At 39.4% G+C, this 20,185-nt stretch overlaps 1 protein-coding gene across 3 annotated transcripts in view; it reads left to right on the top strand.

The window, feature by feature from the left end:
- CADM2 (cell adhesion molecule 2) overlaps nt 1-20,185 on the top strand; it is a 681,251-nt gene that overhangs the window by 581,298 nt on the left and 79,768 nt on the right. For all 3 annotated transcript variants that reach the window (XM_064469629.1, XM_064469639.1, XM_064469622.1), the window contains one exon: nt 1,577-1,667. In XM_064469629.1, the coding sequence (XP_064325699.1) occupies nt 1,577-1,667 (91 nt within the window). The remainder of the gene's footprint in view (nt 1-1,576; nt 1,668-20,185) is intronic.

The following is a 20,185-nucleotide window of genomic DNA, read 5'->3' as shown; positions in this document are numbered from 1 at the left end:
GCATGTGCTAAAAATGAAGCAAATGCCAGCATGACCTCCAAAGGATTAGTCACCTGCATAGTGGTTTGCAGGGTCCTTACAAATATGAACTTGTGGAACAGATTTGCTACGGGTGTAAGGTTGGTGCAGCTGTACTGAAAGCTAAATGATGCTGACAAGGCTTTCGGTGGAATTATGACAAGTCTACAGGAAGCCTTCCCCTTTTCTTGTCTTGTGCCATGCTGATACATCATGATATGCCAAAAGTAAAAATCAAAGTTCAAAAAATGCTTCTGACATTTTTAATTGTTCATATGCCATTTAGTGTTTAACAGGACTATTAGCATCCTAATAAGAAATTACATCGTTACAGCATAGCATTTTTGTCCATTTGATTTTGTAGGGTCGTATTGCCATGCTCTTTCACATTTGCTTGGTTACAGGGTATCGGTGGTGACATTACTACCTCACTGCTAATGAAAATAGGAATTGCAAAATGGATGGGACAAAACTTAGATACCCTAGATTTCCAGGTTAAAGTGTTTCTTCTACCGTAGACGAAGATGTCTGTTTTGTATTAGGAAACTGTGGAGAAGACAAGAATTTATGTTTTCCTATTGAGTCTGAAAATTTTCCTCACTATGACTGTGAACTCTGTTTTCCTTTTCCGAAGGAAAAAACTGTTTTGTATGGAGATATTTCTTTCTTTGTGGTCTTTTTTTCCTTATGAGAGGTGCTCCTCTAACTCATGTAAAATATCTTGATTATGAGAATATATCCTTGCAAGCCAGCTGGCAAAATGTTTTAAAAGTTAAAGATCTACCGCAAATGTTTTATTCTGCATATATTCACAGTAATTATATTGTGTATCTTTTTGCAATTAAAACTATAAAATTAATCCCAATGTATAGGAATAATATTTGTAAATTTTTAGGACAGGATACAGACTTTTATAGAGCGCTTTTTTTCAGATATTTAAAACATTGTCTTTGAAAATTTTGTTTAAAAAAAAAGAATGTTCTGTTTTAGGGGCAGCATTATTGCATTTCAGAAATAATATCCTGTAAAATGCCTGTAACAAGGTACTTTATCTGAAAGCCCATTGTAGCTTTCTTATTATGACTTCCAAGCTTCTGCAACAATAAAAGTGTTCTTATTCAAATGTATATTATTGCATTCATTCCTCTAATAGCAGCATTCCATCATATCAACCTATAAATAGACAAAGAAACAATTGCACAGAGTACTTGTTATTCATCCTCAATATTTTTTATTTCCTTGTTCGATATCAGACTTTGGAGCAGTCGTACCCAGTATTTGCATTGAGTACAGAAAGAAAAAAGTTATTTCCTCTGAGTATACATGTGCTTTCTATCAGTGTTTCCTTGGGATATAAAAAGTTACTGGTTTAGTTCCATTGGTCATTTTTATTGTCTTCCTGAAGACAATGAAAATTGCACAAGGCGCTGTATAAAAGCATCTCCAAGCGTAAATTAAATCTATGGTATAGTCTTATGTAAATAGAGAGGAATGTACTCTTAGATAATAGATCTTTTTTTGTCTATATCAACAAGATGTTTGTTTTTTTTCTTCCTAGATACACCTTTAGTTAAAATAATTTCTTCCAATTCATGGCCTGAAGAAGGACAATCTATTATTTTGACTTGTGAATCCAAAGGAAAACCAGTGTAAGTGATTTAACAAGAAATGTTTTTTGCTATTTTCTTTATTCTGCTGTGATTGCAATCCTCAGCTGCAGAAATCTGCTGGTTTTGTCTCATCCTGGGGTGTACAGTAATCTCTGGTGTAGAAAACCCCTTGAAGCCTGTCTTCATTAAGTGTCTATAGAAGATTGGTCTTTGTCATCTATTTTAGTTTTCAGGAAGAATTCCAGCTGTGAGATATTTTTTTTTTTTTCAGTCAGGTATATGAACCTGAAAGGAGTGCAGGCTTAATCAGTCACTGTTTACATCATTGAACTGATGATAGAAGAGAAAACGTCTCATGAAAATCTTCCTACATTAACTAGCCTCAGAGAAAATATATTGAACTTTCTGGATGCTTTGGCTGTCATTTACAGGGGAATTTGAAGTTTAATGATATGTGCAAGTTGGCTCCCTGTTTCTACCAGAATTTGAAAAAATGTAGCCTGCTTTAAGAATATAAATTGTTTTACTTGGAAACTAACATCTCTGCCAGCAGTATTTTTTAAAGGCAGATCTGCAGAGATTAACACTTGCACAGAATCTACTATTTAAATAGACTTCACTCTTTAAAACAGCATCTTCTCAGATGAGCTGTTGTATATTTACCCATAAAGATACACAAAGAAGCCAATTACTTTATATTAATATGAATCAAGTTTCTTAAATATTGACCTTCTGCTCAAAAGATTAATATATAGAGTTATATGGAGTGGTGATACGCAGCTTTAGAATTGTCTTGAAAATGATGGCGCAGTAATAGTTTGGTTCTAAAAAAGGTCCAAATTACATGCCAAAAATCATGTCACTTGGGGCTGAATTTCTCCTTGGTGTAACTTTAGTGACTTTATGGAATTGCTTAATGTAGGAACCTGAAGTCAGATTTAGGTCAAGTCAGGCGTTTAAGTCCAAAATTTCTATTTTGAAAAGCTCTTCTGATTTTAGTCTGGCATCATTTAAACTCCATAAGTACTTTTCTTTTTTTGTATTGTATACCTGTATCATTTTAAAGCAACTCCTCCGTCCAAACCTTGACTGGGCTGAGCAACTCAGCATCTAGATCGTGCTTCTACCCTGCTTGAGACCAGAACACTGGGGGTCCATCCAATTAAGTCTTACATGGTGCTCAATGCAGTTGGTCTTCTGTGTATCTATGTACTTCTGAAGTGTTACATGTTTCTGAGATAGACACCTCTGTAGATAACTCATAAAAATCAGTTGCAAGCCATCTCTTGCTTTTATAACATACTTGAAGGAGAAGTTATCCATTTATCTAATAGCCTTGGAGCAGTCGCCTAGGTATCAGGAGGTAGGGAGTCTGTTTCCCCATTAATTTCAAATTCAGCAGAAGATGTGCAAGTGCTTAAGCTTAGGAGAAGTCAGCCCTGATTGCCCTGAGTGTGCTGTTGAATAGACGGTGTTTAGCATTTTCCCTATTTCGGTGTTTTCCTCATGACTTAACAGGTGACAGCTACAGGCCAAGTGCTCTGTTTGGCTTATAAACTTCAGGCATACTAGCCCCAGGTGCTTGATTTTCACTCTTCATCTAACTTTCTCTGTAAAGATAAAGACTTAGAAGTAAGGCAGTAATTACATATTTTAAATTACCTGTTGTTGGGGGGGGCGAACACAGCACACGAAACGACACGGTTTGCCCCTTAACATTTGGAGGTTTTAAATCATAACAAAGTTTGGAGGTTATGCGTTGATTTTTTCTTTCTGTTCTTTTTGGTTTTGTGAGACAGGTAGCTGGATGGTTGGACAGGTGAATGTAATCGGTATGTGGGGCGGAAGGAGGAACAGGTGTATAATACCAGCTAGGTATTCTAGTCCTCCGATGATTTCACCTGCCTCTGAGTATTACAATAAGGAGGCATAATGCTTTTCAGTTTCTGAGTGTATGGGAGTCATTTCAACTATCTTTAAACATCTGCACGGTAGATATTTACATCTGAGCTGCTCACTTGGGCGTCCCTTTGCATTCAATGGAGAGATCTGGGCACTGCTATAACATGACAGGTCTAAACTACATTAGACAACTACAGAAGAGCCAGAGCAGATCATACCTCTGCTACTTTCTCTTCACTAACTACATGGATTTTAGACAGTTAATTCAGTCAAATATCTACCTCTATATTTCGGGATATCTAATAATATCTAATGTCTAAATACAAACATTTCTATCAAATTCTGTATCTATGTTTAATTTGCATTAGATGCATTTTGCTCTCTGTCTATATCTTATAACCACATTTTCATAATCTTCATTGGAAATGGGCTAACATTTTTTTCACATGCCAAAGATGTCATTCTGTTAAAAAAAGAGACAATTAATCCTCTCAGATACTAGATTGTCCTCTAGACCCCTGTATTTCTTAATCATTTCTGAAGGCAGTAAAAAACTATAAAAGTGGTATGTTTTAGCTTGACATACACAGCGTTTTCTGTTTGGTACACTAAATATTGTAGATATTCTTCACATGTTACCATTAGGGGACATTGGTTAAAACGTACTAATTAAAACAGAGCTGCCATTGAGGTGTTTAGTTGTTTTGGGTTTTTTTTTAAGTAGAACTCAGTTGCAACCTTAATGGATTCAAATGCAAACCTTACGTGTGTTTTGAAAGGGCAGCCAAATAACAACTCCACACCACAGAATTATCAAGGCAGGGCACCTGTATGTGGTAGCCTTTGGGGCATAAATATTTTGCCAATAAATGCACCTCTAATTGCCCATACCACAAGAACTGCCAACATCAGCTGCTCTGTATGGCTTCATTAGGTCAGTCTTTCACGGCACAGAGCCAGTAATAAATAGGCATCCTCCTGGGAGCAGTTTGCAGTTGCTTAGCATGAGAAACAGTAATGTCATACTCCCAACCTACATTATGATTACCTTCTGGCTTGTAGAGAGAGAGAAATTGGAGAGGTCCACAGAGCCCAAATATGTCATTGTCACAAGATAAGTGATGAACTGTGGGCTTCGTGGAGAGCTCAGCGTCAGCCATAGTCCTTCGTAGCGATTTACACACCATGGGTTAATTTCTATACACTGTCAACTTTATGTCACAGTTACAACAGTCTCTCCTGTTTCCTGTAGGCAGCAGTGAATCATACCAGTAAATGAACACTTACTTATAGGTATATTTCTCTTATATCTCAGAGCAATTTTCACAAGTGTCGAAATGACATTAGAGTTGAAAATGGAGAAAGAATGAAGTTGGGTTTTGGCTGTGGTGACATTCGTGGTAGTTATAGCTGCTGCAGAGTAATTCTTTCCCAAACAGGAAAAGCAGAGTGAGGCTAAAGATAGAACATACTTACCCCATCTTACATTTCATCACCAAGCCCCTTCTTGCAGGGATTCTGTCCCTCAAACCATGTGCATCATGGATACCCAGATACTGTGTTTCAAAGCTACGACACAGTCCTAAGGAAAAGCCCCACCTAACTTAGGGAATGGGAGGGAAACCTTGCTCATACCAACACCTCTGGGAAATCAACTGTCCTCTGCATCTCCTGCCAAAACAGAAGCCTCCAGAAATAGAGCAGAGAGGTGAGGAATAACATTTTACTCAGTGTAAGAACTGGAGAACTAAGGCCTTGCTAAGGTTTCATACTTTGGGGTATAAGATTTGTCTTGACCAGTCAATACCATGACTTTGGACAAGATTAAAAAATGGCCTCAGACACTTCACTAGGTTAACAATTGGACTTGATGATCATAAAGGTCTTTTCCAACCTAAATGATGTTAGGATTCTATCATGTGTGCAGCATTGATTGTCATAACGTGTGAAATGGGGTGGAATTAACCCAGACTCTGACATTGGTAGTTGGTATGAATGGGTGCTCGTTGCCTCATGTTTCTGGTCTTCGTACAGAGAACAGTGTTGGAACAGGAGTCCTAAGAGTGGGCTAAGGGGTAGAAGAGAACTGGAGGGGTGGTAGAGGGGGTGAAGAGGAAGATGGAATGGTGGGTGAGCCATTTTGAATGATCCAGTGAGGCAACATGAAGGGGCATAAAAGGGGATGCACAAATTCTGTAACTATGCTGTTTTATCTCTTTGCTCATCACTGTGAGGTCAGGGATAGCTCTGACTCTGGTCGTGACCTTCTGTTATTGCTATTAGGGGAATTACTTTGGAGGCAGGAGCTTTTTTCTGGGTAGGTACTGTAATGCTGCTATAGAAGTTTGATGATGCCAGTAAAAAGAGCACGCTAGAATCCTGCGAGTTCTGCGATGGTTTTGCAGAGGCAGGACATGTGGGGGATTAATAAAGTGTCACATGCTTATAGACTCTGCCACAGTTCCCTCTAGAGTATGTGTTGTGGCTGGTGCAGCTTCAAGCAGAGGTAGGCTGCCTGGGGGGTGCTGGGGGGGTTACTGCAAGAGCCATCAGTCCTTGGGTTTGCCCCTAGGGACTCTGACGGGACTTGTGTCATGACACCAGTCCCACGTGGTGGGATGACATCCTGACCGCAGCGTTGAGTCAGAATGGGAGTGGTTAGATGGTGAGGGGAGGAAGCTTCCTCATACATTGCCTTCCAAAAGACCTGCCTCTTGCTTCTGTATGCAAGTCTGGCTACATTTATTGCCTCCAGGATCTAACATCAAAGTCTGAGTATTCTCCAAAAAAATCAAGTTACACTTATGGATTTAGACCTCTGGATTTGATGGTGTTCTGGTCCAGTTTGCGTAGCACTTTGGACACCAGTTAGAGACAACAGCGGAAGGCTGGTATTTGAAATATTGTGTGCATAAAGATATGACATTTTCGATTAAAATTTTCTGTTGGTGGAAAGGAAGAAAGAGGAAATATATTTATCAGTTTACCACAGAGATTGTTTTTAAACAGACCTGATAAACATAACTCACAATAGAAACATAAGCTATTATCTGTAATATTTTACGGGAACTTGAGATAGTATTTGTGAAGGTTGTTGTCCGATCAATGGATACCCAGTTGATAGACCAAATTTAAGAGCTTTCTTTTGGATAAATTCTAGTAGGTGTGTTTGTGTCAGCTTAGTCTCTTCTTATGGAGGACTCGCTGGTTGTTCATCCTATTAACTATTTTAATAATAATGATGTCCATTTTTAAAAAAATTGCAGGTAAAAAGTATTTAGCCATTTCTTTGCATAGCTTGGGCCAAGTCACACTGTAGTTGACATCACTATTCAATAGCATTCCTCTTTTGGAGATACTATTGCTTAGTTTCAAACTGAACTGAAGCTAATCTCTTATCTTTTCAATCCTTAGAGCTATTTTGTCATTTCCAATATTTTTGGCTGGGCCCCTAGAAAGTTGTCAGGCTATAATGTTTTAGTAAATTACTTTGCCTAATGTGTCTGTAAGGTGTCGCTGTCTCTTTTTAGTTTATTTGTTTTTTAGCTTAATATAGTTTTACATAGGCTTTGTCTATTTTGCAAAGAATGAAATGTAATTAAGCTTCAGAAATCATAGACAACCATTTTATGAGCTCATATGCAATGTCTAGACTTTTCTGAAGTCACATTGCCTGACAATATTTTGAATATTTTAAAGTAAACAAAAGACAGCTGTAAAAAAAATAAAAAACAAAGAACAAAATGATCATTTACACTGTCATCTGTGCTTACAAAAGATTTTAAAAGCCAATCCTTTCTTATTGCAAGTTATCACTTCTACACACAGTTGTATATAACAATATAGTCTAGTGACTCAAAACTGCCCCAAAAGTGAACTCTAAAACTGCCCCATAATGAAAAAAAGGTTCAATATTTAATATGCTTAGCACTCTAACCAAAGCATGCATGAAATATGTTGGGTTTTTTTTTTAATTGGTGTCATTTCAGCAGGAAGGATGTCAAAATATAATGGAATAATTAGGGCACAGGAAACAAAGAGAGTTGGCTGTCTCCTGTGTGTATTAGAGAAATGTCTTTCCATTCCATGCAGCTCAGGGGAATCATAGTATAGTTGGTTGACTAATGTAAAGTGAATATTTGGCCTTGTTTGAAATAAATAGGAAAGATTTTTATTTCAGAACACTCACATATGTGTCCTTCATTAGGATAATGTTATTCCTAAGGTCATGAAAAGGTTATAGAGAAAAGCACAATCAGTAAAAGCACTAATACTATAGGTAACCAGTAACATATAGTCAAATAAACATTTCAATGTCAGAAACATTGATCACTTCTAATAATGAGGGCACACCAAATAATCAGGCTTGCACGATGAAGCTATTGCAAACTGTGTATGGTATCACCACAGAAAGTTCTGCCTTTTCTAGTACCTAAAGAAGACTGCCTTAAGCGAGACAAACATTTTGCAAAGGCTGATGGAATCAAATACTACTAATAACGGAGAAATTCCGCCACCATTCTGTCAGTGGCCTCAGTGAGTGGCTGTTTCCTTTTAGAAGGACCTGACAGGGCTCTAGGTGAAAAGAGAAAACTTAGTGAAGAGAGTTAACTAGGATTCAGTCACCTGAAGGCAGCAGAGCCTGGCCTTATACTGGCCCATGTTTAGCCTACTGTCAGGTCCTTCTCAGCTCATGTGTTGGATTTTGCATCTGACCCTGCTGAATTTCCCTGCCTCCCATGAGGGACCTGTTGGCCCATTCCTCCAGCCTGTGGAGGCCCCTCAAGTATACTCAGTACAGCCAAAGTTTGGTGTAAACAACCAGCTTAATGAGAGCACGTTCCACTACCTCAGCCAGGTCTTTGATATTAAACAGTTAAACAGGACAGGACCCAGTCAGTATAGACTCCTGAAGAATTCTGCTTGTAACCAACCACCGGGTAGACTGTCCCTTCAACTCAATGGTCCAGTCAGTTTTTCACCCATTGAGTCGTACACACACCCAGGACAACGGTAACATCCCAGCCTAGATACAAACAATACCATTGGAGGCAGTGACTGAAGACTTGCTAAAGTCGAGGTAGACAACATACACTGTCTTCATCTGCAGATCCTGTCATTTCTTCAGAGTTTTTACATGCTTAGTAGTTAGAAAATTATAGAAACATTTATTTCATTAACGGTTTTGTCGCAAACTCAAGGGTAAAATGTATTCTAAAGAAAAGGGTAGAAAATCTCTTCCTTCCTCTGAATAGTTACCTTAGTTCAAACTAATTCAAAGTGGAAGGACCTCTGTACCTAAGGACTGTATTGTGAGAAATGCTAGAAGGGACACATTGGGATTTCCTGACTTTCATTATACGGTGAGAAACATCATAATACTTTGCTCCCTGGAAACTGTGGTGTTATAGGCAGGATGTAGCCTTTGAAGAAGATTCCTGACTCCTTCAGTGGAATAGCAATTATGAATGGTAGCTACAAATGATCTGTGTGACTCAGGTCTTAACTGATGCTTACCCTCAGAACACAGAGTTAAAATAATTTCCTCATAGCTGTTCATATGTTTCTTCCCCCTAGTATCTGAGAACCTGGCAAATATTTTAATGTTTATTTTTATCACACCTGTGGACAATTAGGGTATTCAATTGCCTCAAATTTACAGCTGGAAACTGAAGCTGAAAAATAACCTAAGATCAAAATTGACAACTAGATCACGTACATTTTATGTCTAACGTTGAACACAGTCCCCATTTTCCCAAGAGTATTTGATGTGACATAGCATCACACTCAGAAGATAGATCATCATTTGCTTGAACTGTAACGCTGAGTTCTTAGCACATGTACAAATCTATGCTCAAGAGTCTGAAATCAGAAACTAGCAGAGAAAAAAGCGGAGACCCACTTGACATTCAGCTATTAACATTTTGGTGTAAGTACTTTGCCAATATTGCTTTGAAACTACATCATAATGGCAGGTTTAGATTCAGAATCATTAGTCTAATGGCCAGCATTTTGTCCACGTGCAATTCTTTCTTTCCTCCTTTGAGATGATACACTTCCCATCTTCTCTAGCATGTGAGATGAAGGTTCTGTAAGAAATTATCTCATTTTCTGCATAAATTTTATTCACTGCAGAATTCTGTCTGGATTGTGCCATGAATACCTAGCAGCCTAGAAAAGAATGCTAGTATCAGCTCCGCCTGTATGAATTATTATAATGAATCTGGAAAAGCATGCATATTTCTGTGTTTATAAATCACCTTGCAGAATGAATCCACAGCCCAAGGTGGATGCTCAGTCAGTATCAATAAATATTAATGATTTGGAAAATTGGATGAATTTGTCCATATCCAGGATGAAATATTACTCTAGCAAAATATGAATATGGTATCAAAGTATTCCTTCCTTAAGCTTCATACATATTTGTTCATAAGAAGTCCTGAATTGTAAGAGTCTATTTCCAGGTTTCTCTAGAAAGGACCTCCTACAACTGAAATCAAGTAGGTGAAAAGAAAGAAGGAAAGCTGGGTCCTGGAGTTCCACTGTTTTATGTTTAGATCTGGCCAATCTTTTCTTAAGCAGGAAGGTGGATGGTTTTGAATTTCACTGTAACTGAATTTAACAAATTGGGACTCTCCCTGGCCTCCTTTACCTCCATCCCAGAACTAGCACTGACCTCTAACACCTCTTAGTATCTGAAGTATCTCTTTATCTCACATTTATGCCTTCTGAACACCCTGAGTTTACAGTTAAGTTTCCAGGGGCACATGTCACACACAGCTTTGGGCAAGATTCTGTAAACACATTCTTGAATAAATGCTTACGTATATAGGACAAAGTACTGTGTCTGTGGGTGTGGACTCGGACAAAGACAAGAACCCCTCCTCACAGTTCTCAGCGCTGTGTTCCTCGTCACTGGGCAACAGCTCTCAGGATAGATCAGGCTCTCCTATTCCTGTCTGTTGCCTCACTCTCTGTCCACCCCAAGTTGTCGTTCTTTGGACTTGGCTTGTTCAGTATTTAGACAGAGCCTGTCTCCTACAAATACAGAGGATATCTCTGTCCTGTCTGTCTCTTCTGTCTTGTTCTAGTTCATTGAAAAGTTTCTTCTTTGTCTTTTCTTAAACAGTGCATTTTCATCTTTGTATCTTTATCCTATTTAAGCTCTTTCTGTATTCTTTTTTGTTTTGAGAAGTGTGAACTTCCATTTCTCGAAGAGGAACTGATTATATTTGAGTAGGTGGTTCTTAACTCAAAAACAACCTACTGTTAACTTGATCTGATGGGGTATAACTCATGTTGGCTAATGTTAAGCACTCTGTATCCCATGGTTATTGTCAACCACATAGAAATTTCTTATCATCAGCCAAACTTGTAAGTTAAGCATCTAGTTTCTCCACCCACGTAGGCAGCAGTGTATATCTAAAGAAATTTTTATCAGTAACTAAACACTACCTTTCAAGCTCTTTCAGGCAGGAAGATCAAGAGGAAATATATCATGTGCAACATAGACTGATCACATAGCATGCCACAGAAGTTTTGTAGGTTGGAATATACGTAACTCTTGATAATGGTGAACCTTTTCAGCATCCAAATTCCATGCCCAGTTTATTTTTTAAACAATTCTAGTTAATAGTCACTGATGCCAGCCCAAATCTCTGTTGAAGCCAAACTTGGCAACACTCGCCAGTACTTTGCCATTGTTGCTATAATTACTTTCTTTGTCTAGTTGACCTGTTTTTAAAGTACTGTCATTTTGAAGGAGTTCATCCTAATGATGTCTCCTGCCTTGATTTAGTAGGCATCTGTTATATGCTATGTTGAATGAGTGCTCATTTTCAGTGAATGTTCTGAAATCTTATGAAGAATATCATATGAATTGTAGGAAAAATCTGCCTAGTGAAACCTTCCAGATAGGTAGTTTATCTTTGCAAGAAAAAGCCAATTATTTTAAAAGGATTATGTAAATATTCGGCTTGTAACCTTCTACACCAATATTTCATTGGCATTACACCTCCGCTGTGGAATTATGCTGTGATGTAGTAGATAACGTATTAAGAAGCAGGTAACATTTTTGCTGAGATACAGCATGTATATTTAATAGATTAAATTTCAGTTTGTGTTAAACATCCTGGCCGTCTGGGAGGTTGTATCTTCTTTTCACAGCTGGGACCTTCTATGCTTTTTTTTCCCCCAGTATTTTTCAGGGAGTAGGGAAATTGGTATTATAAAACGTGTGACACAGAAAGAAACAGGTGGCAGTGTTAGTGCCTGTCTGAAAATTACACTTTACAATAAAGCCTCCTGCAGTGCTTAAGAACTTCCCCTTTAATGTTCTGTAAAATGATCACATTGCCTAATAGGCTCAATTCAATAATTGCTTTTCCTCTTCTCTAAGTGTCCCTTTTCTGCAGTGTTTACACATAAAATGGTGCAGAAAGTAGTGTGAAAAAAACAATGAAATGCAGCATTTTTGCTGCTCATTAAATCCATTTTGCATGTGTATGCCTTTCAAAATAATTCTTTTCCTTGCTTTCAGGTTGGAACACATTCTAAAATAAAAAAAGGCCCAGAGAATAGAAAAATAGATAAAATTGAGATACAGCATGGGTAATTCTAATTGGGTACTGGACTGCAAGTTAAAACATATGAAAAAAAAAAGTTTTGGGAGAGGATATGATGCTCAGTCTTTTAGATACTTCAGTCGCTATAGATCAGGGATTAGCTATGCTTGCAGGTAAAATTACAGCGTTCCTGAATCAACCGTTAACAAAAGAACACAAGAGGACAAGTTAGTATAATTCCTTCAGTGCAAATCATGCTTACAGTATTTGCTGTGTTACACAATTGCAGAAACAAAATTTGTTTCCTGGGTAGCAGATGTGATCTGGAACACCCAGTGTCATGGAGAACACCAGCTCCTTGCATATCTGCATTTTTGCCCTGCATCTATAGCAGCCTAGTACCCTAAGAATATGCACATGCTGTAGGCTAGCAGGGTAGCACACCATCCTTCTAAAGGAAAAGAGGTGTGCATTTAAGGAACGGCATAAGGAGGGCACCTTAAAATCGAAATATAATTTCATAATTTTTTTTTCAATTTCTTCTTTGTATTTGGTGTCCTTTCATTCAAAAACTCACACCTCCTGTTCTGAAGACATAATCTATCTTTATGAAGTTGGACGCTGATTTTGGAATTTTTTCCTGTTGAGAATAGTTTGTATCGTTCCTTTCTGCACTGTTACTTTACTCTTTCAGTTCATTATTTTCAATACAAAAAGGACTTTTAATTTTCACCCTTCCCTATCCTTCTGGCTCTATGTTAGATATATTTTTTCTTAAATGACAATTATCTTTTTTTTTTTTCTATTTTTAAAGCACCCAAAACAGACAGAAGTAGGTTTCTATGACTTGGTCCATTATACATAAATTCTGTACATTTGCTATGATCTCAAGCCCTTAGTGTTTGGAACTCAAGCTCAGAGTATAACCTCTTTTGAAATCACTGAATCACTATGGAGGTGTAGGTATTGGCCTGTTCACCAGTCATTGCAAAGTTGAGGATCATGTCTGTTTAATGTGCAAATGAGGTGCAGAAAATGAACCCTGGAAGAAAGGGTTTAATCGACAAACTCAAATGCAACCTTCTGCCCCATTGTCCTTCTCCAGAATTATAAATTCTCAGTCAGTGTGCAAATTTTAAAAGGGCGTATGAATGGGTACGGGAGGATGAGAGTAGTTGGTCTGTTGGCAAACTTTTGGAACGGCTGTCACATGTGAAAGGCAGAGCCACAAGTGAGTTGAGGGTTTTTTTTCAAGTGAGCACTGAAGCCTGTCCCTGCACTGTGCCTACCTAATACTGCACTTGCACGAGAGACACCCATTCAGTAAATCCAGTGCTTGCTTACATCGTTTTCTAAAACTGTATCGGAAATGTTCCTTTCCTCACAAAACTGAGACTCGTAGTCCCTGTTGGCAGCAGTTCTTTGTGTTACTGGACAACCCGAGAGAACTGTTTTGAAGGGTGATGAAATTGTTCCACTGCACAGCAAAGAGGTTTTGCCCCATCACTGCATAGTCAGTGAGACCTGTTCACAAACCCACTGAATTTCCCAGTGTTGCGTGCATGTATTATTGGGTTTTTTTTCATTGTTTTTTTTGGAAGATGCTCTTTGCTCTCCTTTCCCTAGAGTTATTGCTGGGGAAAATCATGATACAGTTTTTCCCAGTTACTCTGAGTACTATTCTGACATATATTTTGACAAATAAGCTAAATGGGGGCATATTTACAAAATATATGGTATTTGTATGGATGGAAGGAAGTGCATCTCTCTCCGCACAAAGAACTTTGCAGCATTAGCCCAGCCAATTAAGCCACATGCTAAGGGCTGGAACGTGAGGATTAGAAAAATATCCAAACATCCTTTTTAGGTGTGAAAATGTAAGCTTAACACTACAGTTTGGTGTGTGAGCTTAGCCCCAGAACAAATGGAGATGACAAGGTAAGCGGAATTGTGGTTCTGACAGGCATGGCAGAAAACAGGTAAGAGAATGAATAAATTAGCACCATTTATTATTAGTGTAAATTTCAAATTATTCATTGTTTATTTTAGATAGTCTTGCAAGGAAAATCTCAGAGATTTCTCAGACCTAAGTTTGGCTAGTTAAAATGAAATTTCCAGATTCAAAGCTTAGTATTTAAAGTACCACTGTAAACAGTTTCCAAAACTTACAAGACCTGAGGAAAGATGGAGTCTGTGATTTGTAGTTTTGCCCAGGAGAGCAAAAGCAGCAGGCTGGAAGGGTGCAGAACTGCACGGAGAAGAGAGCTGCCTGGTTTGTCCCTCATTTAAGAACCTGATATAAGCAGCTGAGGGGCTGAGTAGGTGCTCCAGGGCTCTTAATGCTGGATAACCCAGTCAGGGAATGATCTAACTGGGAGACAGGGGTAAGTCTACTGGGTTTTGGCTGGTGGGGCTCTGAATAGAAAATTTCATCACAGATGTGTATGCTGAGCTGCATGCATACCTGGTTTTGTGCATTATGTAGCAGTGGATTGAGGGAACAGTCTTGTACGGAGGTGGAACAACATAGGTTATTCATTATCAAAATAATACAAACAAGATGAGAGTATTTACTGTTCATACATTGGAAAACAGGAAAAATGGCTACTACTTAGTGACGGACACTGTAACGTTCTCCTGTGTATCTCCTTCCACGCTTAACGGGAGTTGCCACGTGCCCATCTGTGGTGGGTTGGCCATGGCTGGATGCCAGACGCCCACCCGGCCACTCTCGCACTCACACTCCTAAAGAGGATGTGGATCGGGAAAAGGACAGGGAGATCACTTACCAATTACTGTCATAGGCAAAACAGACTCAGCTCGGGGAAAATTAATTTAATTTATTGCCAGTTAAAATAGAGTTGGATGGTAAGAAACAAAGACAAAAGCTGAAAACACCTTCCCCCCACCCCACACCTTTCTCTCAGGCTCACCTTCGCTCCTTCATACCCAGCTCCTCTATCTCCCCCCTCTAGGGGATGGGGAATGGGGGCCATGGTCAGTCATAGCAGCTCCTCTCTGCTGTTCCTTCTTTCTCACACTGCTCCACCATGGTCTTCTCCAGGGGCTGCAGGGGAATACCTGTTCTGGCACCTGGAGCACCTCCTCCCCCTCCTCCCCTCAGGGCTCCCAGGGCAGTTTCTCACACTTTCCCCCCATTCCTCTCCCTGACTGTCCAGCCCTTTGCCCTTTCCTACCCAGGCTCCCCCCGAGGCGCCGCCATCCACCGTGGCCGCGGGGCTCAGCCGTGCCCTGGGGTGGGTGGGTTGGAGCCGGCTGGAACCGGCTGTGACTGGCGTGGGGCAGCCCCGGCCTCCCCTCACAGAGGCTGCTCTGCAGCCCCCACTGCCAGCGCTGGGGCACCTGCACCCCATAGAGCATCTCAGTGATCTTGGGGACGGGCAGGTACATCCTTGCTGAGGCCTGCTGCATAGGCACACGTGTGCACAAGATTTCTGTAATGAACTTTACAGTATGGATCCACTTAAAACCTGTGGCAGGTTTCTGTAGGTATGTACATGTTTTGTTGTTGTCGTTCTTTTGTTTTATTACTGCTTAGAAAAACTGCATTGCTCACTTCTAAAATGAAATTATAAAGATTTTAGCAAGGATTAAGAAGTGCGTGTGGGGTGGGCTGTGATGCGCCCATGGTAGGAGCGAGCGGGAGATCCAGCCACACCTGCTCAGTGCGCAGCAGCGCTCACCCCAGAGCTGGGCGAGCTGGGAGGGTGCAGAGGAGTGGGGCTCCTCAGGGGATGGTAGGAAGGAGGTAAGTGGGAGACAGGTCAGTGCTATTTAATTGCGATTTGGGGCTTGGTTTTATTTGTTTACATTCTATTGCTTTCAAATATCCCTAGCCTATCTTCTTACCTCATAGATCTGATTTCTGGAATGCCTCAAATGGAGTTGGTTTGTCTCGAGGAGTGACAGTCTGAGGGAGCTCTCAGCACCGTCTACATTCAGCTCATTCTTTAAAATGTATTTACTTGCAGTTTGTACCTAGAGGCAAAAAACGAAGTCTAGACAATTATATGGTAATCAACATCAAAAAGGGGGACTACATAAAAACAAAGAATCTTGTTGAAAAGAAGCTAAAAGGGGCAGCTAAGAGAATTAAATCTTTCCAGGCAGCCTGAGGGCCATGTTAGAAAAGTAAAAAAAAGAGTTTAGAACCACAGGGTCAATACATATCACCTAGGAGAAACACTTGAGAAGGTGAAATTGGTGAGGCTAAATGGAAGAGAAAGCAAAGTAATACAAATGGTGAAGCCATAATTTGAAAAGCTGAAGTTGTTTTCCAAAGGAAAGAGAAGATCCTTAGATTTTGGCTGACTAAATGTGAAAATGCAGTAAGCCAAACCATAAAAAAAAAAAAAAGTGTTTGAGGAGCACCTAGCAAAGGGAATTGAAATTAATAGTTAATCTTTCTTGAAATACATCAGGAAGTGTGCCAGTACATTTCTAGGGTCAACTGAGGATCAAGTCATCAGGAGAAGCCAGGTGAATTTGCTACATCTGTATTTACTGTGGAAGAAACTGGCTATATTACGGACTGAGTCCCTTTTTCTGAGGTGCTCACCAGCAAGATTTTCTTAAATGGACTATGGAGGGGGTTGTGGAACAAATGGGCAAAACAGGCAGTAACAAGCCAGCAGGACCAGATGGTTTCACCCTGGTATTCAAAGAGAATTCAAGGATGAGGCTGATGAATTATGAAGAGTGACAACAAACTTCATGATTAAAACCACCTTGCTAACTCAGGACAGCAGGGCTTCAGGAGAGATCCCCGAATGTGCAAGTCTGTGGCCTATTCGATATAGAAGGGAAATATTACAGATGTTTCCAAAACTGTAAATGGCACAAAGATAGTTGTTAGGCATTATTGATTCATTCTCTACAAATAGAAATATTTATGGGTAAATGGAGCTGGTAAGAACCAGTTTTGTCACAAAGGAGGGAGGTCATTTTTCATACAATGACTGGTAAGCTTTGGGAATTTGTTGTCGATGGATGTGGCAGATGGTAAAATTTTGTGGTAATTCAAAGGAAAACTGTGTAAGTTCATGGAAGGGAAAATCCTTAAGGTTTACGGAATATTTTTAAACTGTGCTTGTGTGAGAAGTACTTGAGATAGTTGTAAGTCAGAGGAGTGCTTGGGGAGGCAACGTCTGTACATGGCCTGTTCCCTAGACGTCTGCTGATCCCTGGTGTTGGAGATACGGCACGGGGCTGGCTGAACTTTTAGTCTGATCCAGTACAGCTGTTTCTGTGCTGTTAAGCATTGAACATAGACTGTTGTGGCTCGCTAGGACTAGATGCTAATGTAGCTGGGTCCCATTGAGATGTTGAGGCTATCTCCTTTACACTGCTAAAATTATTACCATGAAGGTACTAATGAATAATTTTCTGTGTGAGAGAAGTTTGTGTGAACTAAAGCACTCCCCTCTGTCTGGAGATAATGATACATTTGGGAGAAGAAAAGCAAGCTCCTGTAAGTAAATAATGTTTGTCTCTTTTTCCCTTTATTGTATTACTGTTTCATAAGTTATTTTTAGATGTAAAAGAAATTGACACAGACCACGGTATAGGACTTAGCTCTGAAATATAAATAATCATAAGTTCCCAGTGTATTGTTATTAAGATTTCATTATATTATCTTGAAAGCATGAAGCATTTTATTATTTATTATGATCTAATACAGTGTGCTTCAACATCAGCTTTTTTTTGACACTGGTGAAAAAATATAACTGAGGTGCAAGAATTTGATGTTGTATTTCCATTCCTTTGGTGCTCCTATAACTGTTATAAATAATCAACAAACATTTGGTTACTTGTTGAGAAGAACCCATGATTCAACTGAAGATCTTAGACATGTCATTATTATGGCTAGTTATCAAAGGTGTATTATCTAGTGGAAAGAGGATATTCTGCTACATCTCCCAAAAGTCATGATGTTCCTACATACATTGAAAGTCAAGAAGTGCATACCTTGGTTAATGAGGGTTGGTACTGAAGACTTTGTACAGTCCTTGCTTGTCATTCAGGTTGCAGTGCTGGTGCTTTTATCAGCTCTCTGGGTGTTGTCACTGCATCTCAAATGCTTGAAGGAATTTTAGTTTAATGAGGCTTCTCCTCGACTGTGCCTTACATCAACAGCAAATGATTTTAAACAAGTAGTACTTGGACAAGCAAGTAACTGTGAATGAGATTTTCAACTCTTTACTTAATGGAAAAAGCAGAAGTGAATCAGCCACTCTTCGTTTTCCTGTGATTCTTGTGCCAGCAAGCATTTGACCTTAGCTCAAAAAATGCAGCTGGTGTTTCTCAGATGGGATTTCTCTGCTTATTGTAATAACAGAGACAGAGTATCTTATGAGTGTTGGAGCACAGCTTTTACTGAAAACAGTACAAGTGAGGCATGTGAATATCCATTAGTGTCTCAGCATGAAATATCTAAGCAGTCTAAAATCCTGACTCATCAATGGAAAAAAAAGAAAAAGTGCAGGGTATTATATCCTGATATACCCTTCTGGCCTCAGCTGGTCCTGGGGGTATCACTGTCAAACATAATGTTGGTTAAGGAAAAAAAACTAACTGAAAATATGGTGTGACAGTAGTTACTGACTGTTTCCTCATTCTTGCAGTCTTCACCATTATCTCTACCTGTAGAGTTGCATGTGGCACTTCAGCATAACCTATGTAAGCCAAGCTAGTTTCAGAAAATGTACATTTTTTTAATCCTATAATATGAAAATGTAGAACATGTAAAATAAGTGGTGGTGCATCTCTTGCTGCTGTTATTCTGTTATTCCTGATGAATCAGTATTTTCCCCAGATCTTGTTGCCCTGGCTGGGGATGCAGTACACTTGTAAACTTGTATGAAGAAACAATGTTATAAAGTGATCTGAAGACATGCCGATTGGGAAGATGTTATTTTCCTCTGTTCTATGAGATGCATAGTAACTAAGGTGTGCGCATCCTATCATTATGCTTTGCTGCTGCTTCCCTATCCCCAGCAGTACTTCATTAACATTAGGAGCATAGATCCTGGTTAATCCCAGTAATTTCCAGCAGCCATTCTGATGCATCCACTTGAGCACCATATTATCTTCATACTGCTGACATCTGCATGTCTTTGAAATGTATTTTTTCAGATATTGTCCATTTAATGCACGCCAGTTTCTATCGTCCTTTGTTCTTATAGTCATGTTTTACTTACAGCTGGTGAAAAAGAATAATCTACTAATTTCTCAACAGCTCTTAAAGGTTAAGAAGGAATCAACAAGGTGTAAACAGCAGTATAAGAAGCCCAAAGATTTAGCTGTTTGAACACAGACTACATAATTAGAAACCTATAGAACTAGAATTATAGTGAAACCAGGCCATTAAGATTTCTATGTTTAATCAACGATTTTTCATGTGAATGAAATTCTTATATGCCATTTATCATCTCAGCTGTACTCTGACAGAAAAGAAAAAGCCCCTAGGAACAGCAATAAAACATTTAAGCAAGGTGTGACAATTATTCTTTATATTCACTTATCTGTATATATTTTCTCCTCTCCTTCCCCCCTGCCGCTGCCTCTTATCTGAGAGTGTAGGTCTTAGCTTATGAGGCTGAAAGGAAAGGGATTTGTCTTTCTAATTTGCACATCAATATATGGCACCGACCCCAGGCAGAACAGGGGAAGGGCGTATATTACCAATGTGTTCCAGTACTGATCCAGACCACTTCCAGCTCCGGAATTTAAAAGGAGCTTTCAGGGCATTGCTGTTTCTCTGCTTCGTCTTTTACCCACTCCCCCGACTGGAATAATGCCACTGTAGCCCTGAGTGGACCTCGCTATTTTCCCTGTGTGAGATTACCTGGCCATCAGTCTGAAGCTCAGGCTCTGCTGACTTGCCATTCTCTGGATGAGGTGGCAGCTTCATCGAATTTGCCTTCCCCCTCTACCTGCAGCAGCAGGGAGATGCATCTGATGGGGAAAGTCTCTCCCTCTTCACTTTCTTGCACTTTCTTCTCCTAGAAGCGAGGCTGTCACTTGCCCTTAATTATCAAAATGTCATTAGGGATATCTTATCCATTGCCT

Source organism: Phalacrocorax carbo, chromosome 1 (genome assembly GCF_963921805.1).
Source record: "Phalacrocorax carbo chromosome 1, bPhaCar2.1, whole genome shotgun sequence".
NCBI lineage: Eukaryota > Metazoa > Chordata > Aves > Suliformes > Phalacrocoracidae > Phalacrocorax > Phalacrocorax carbo.
This window is presented reverse-complemented; position numbering and strand designations above follow the sequence as displayed.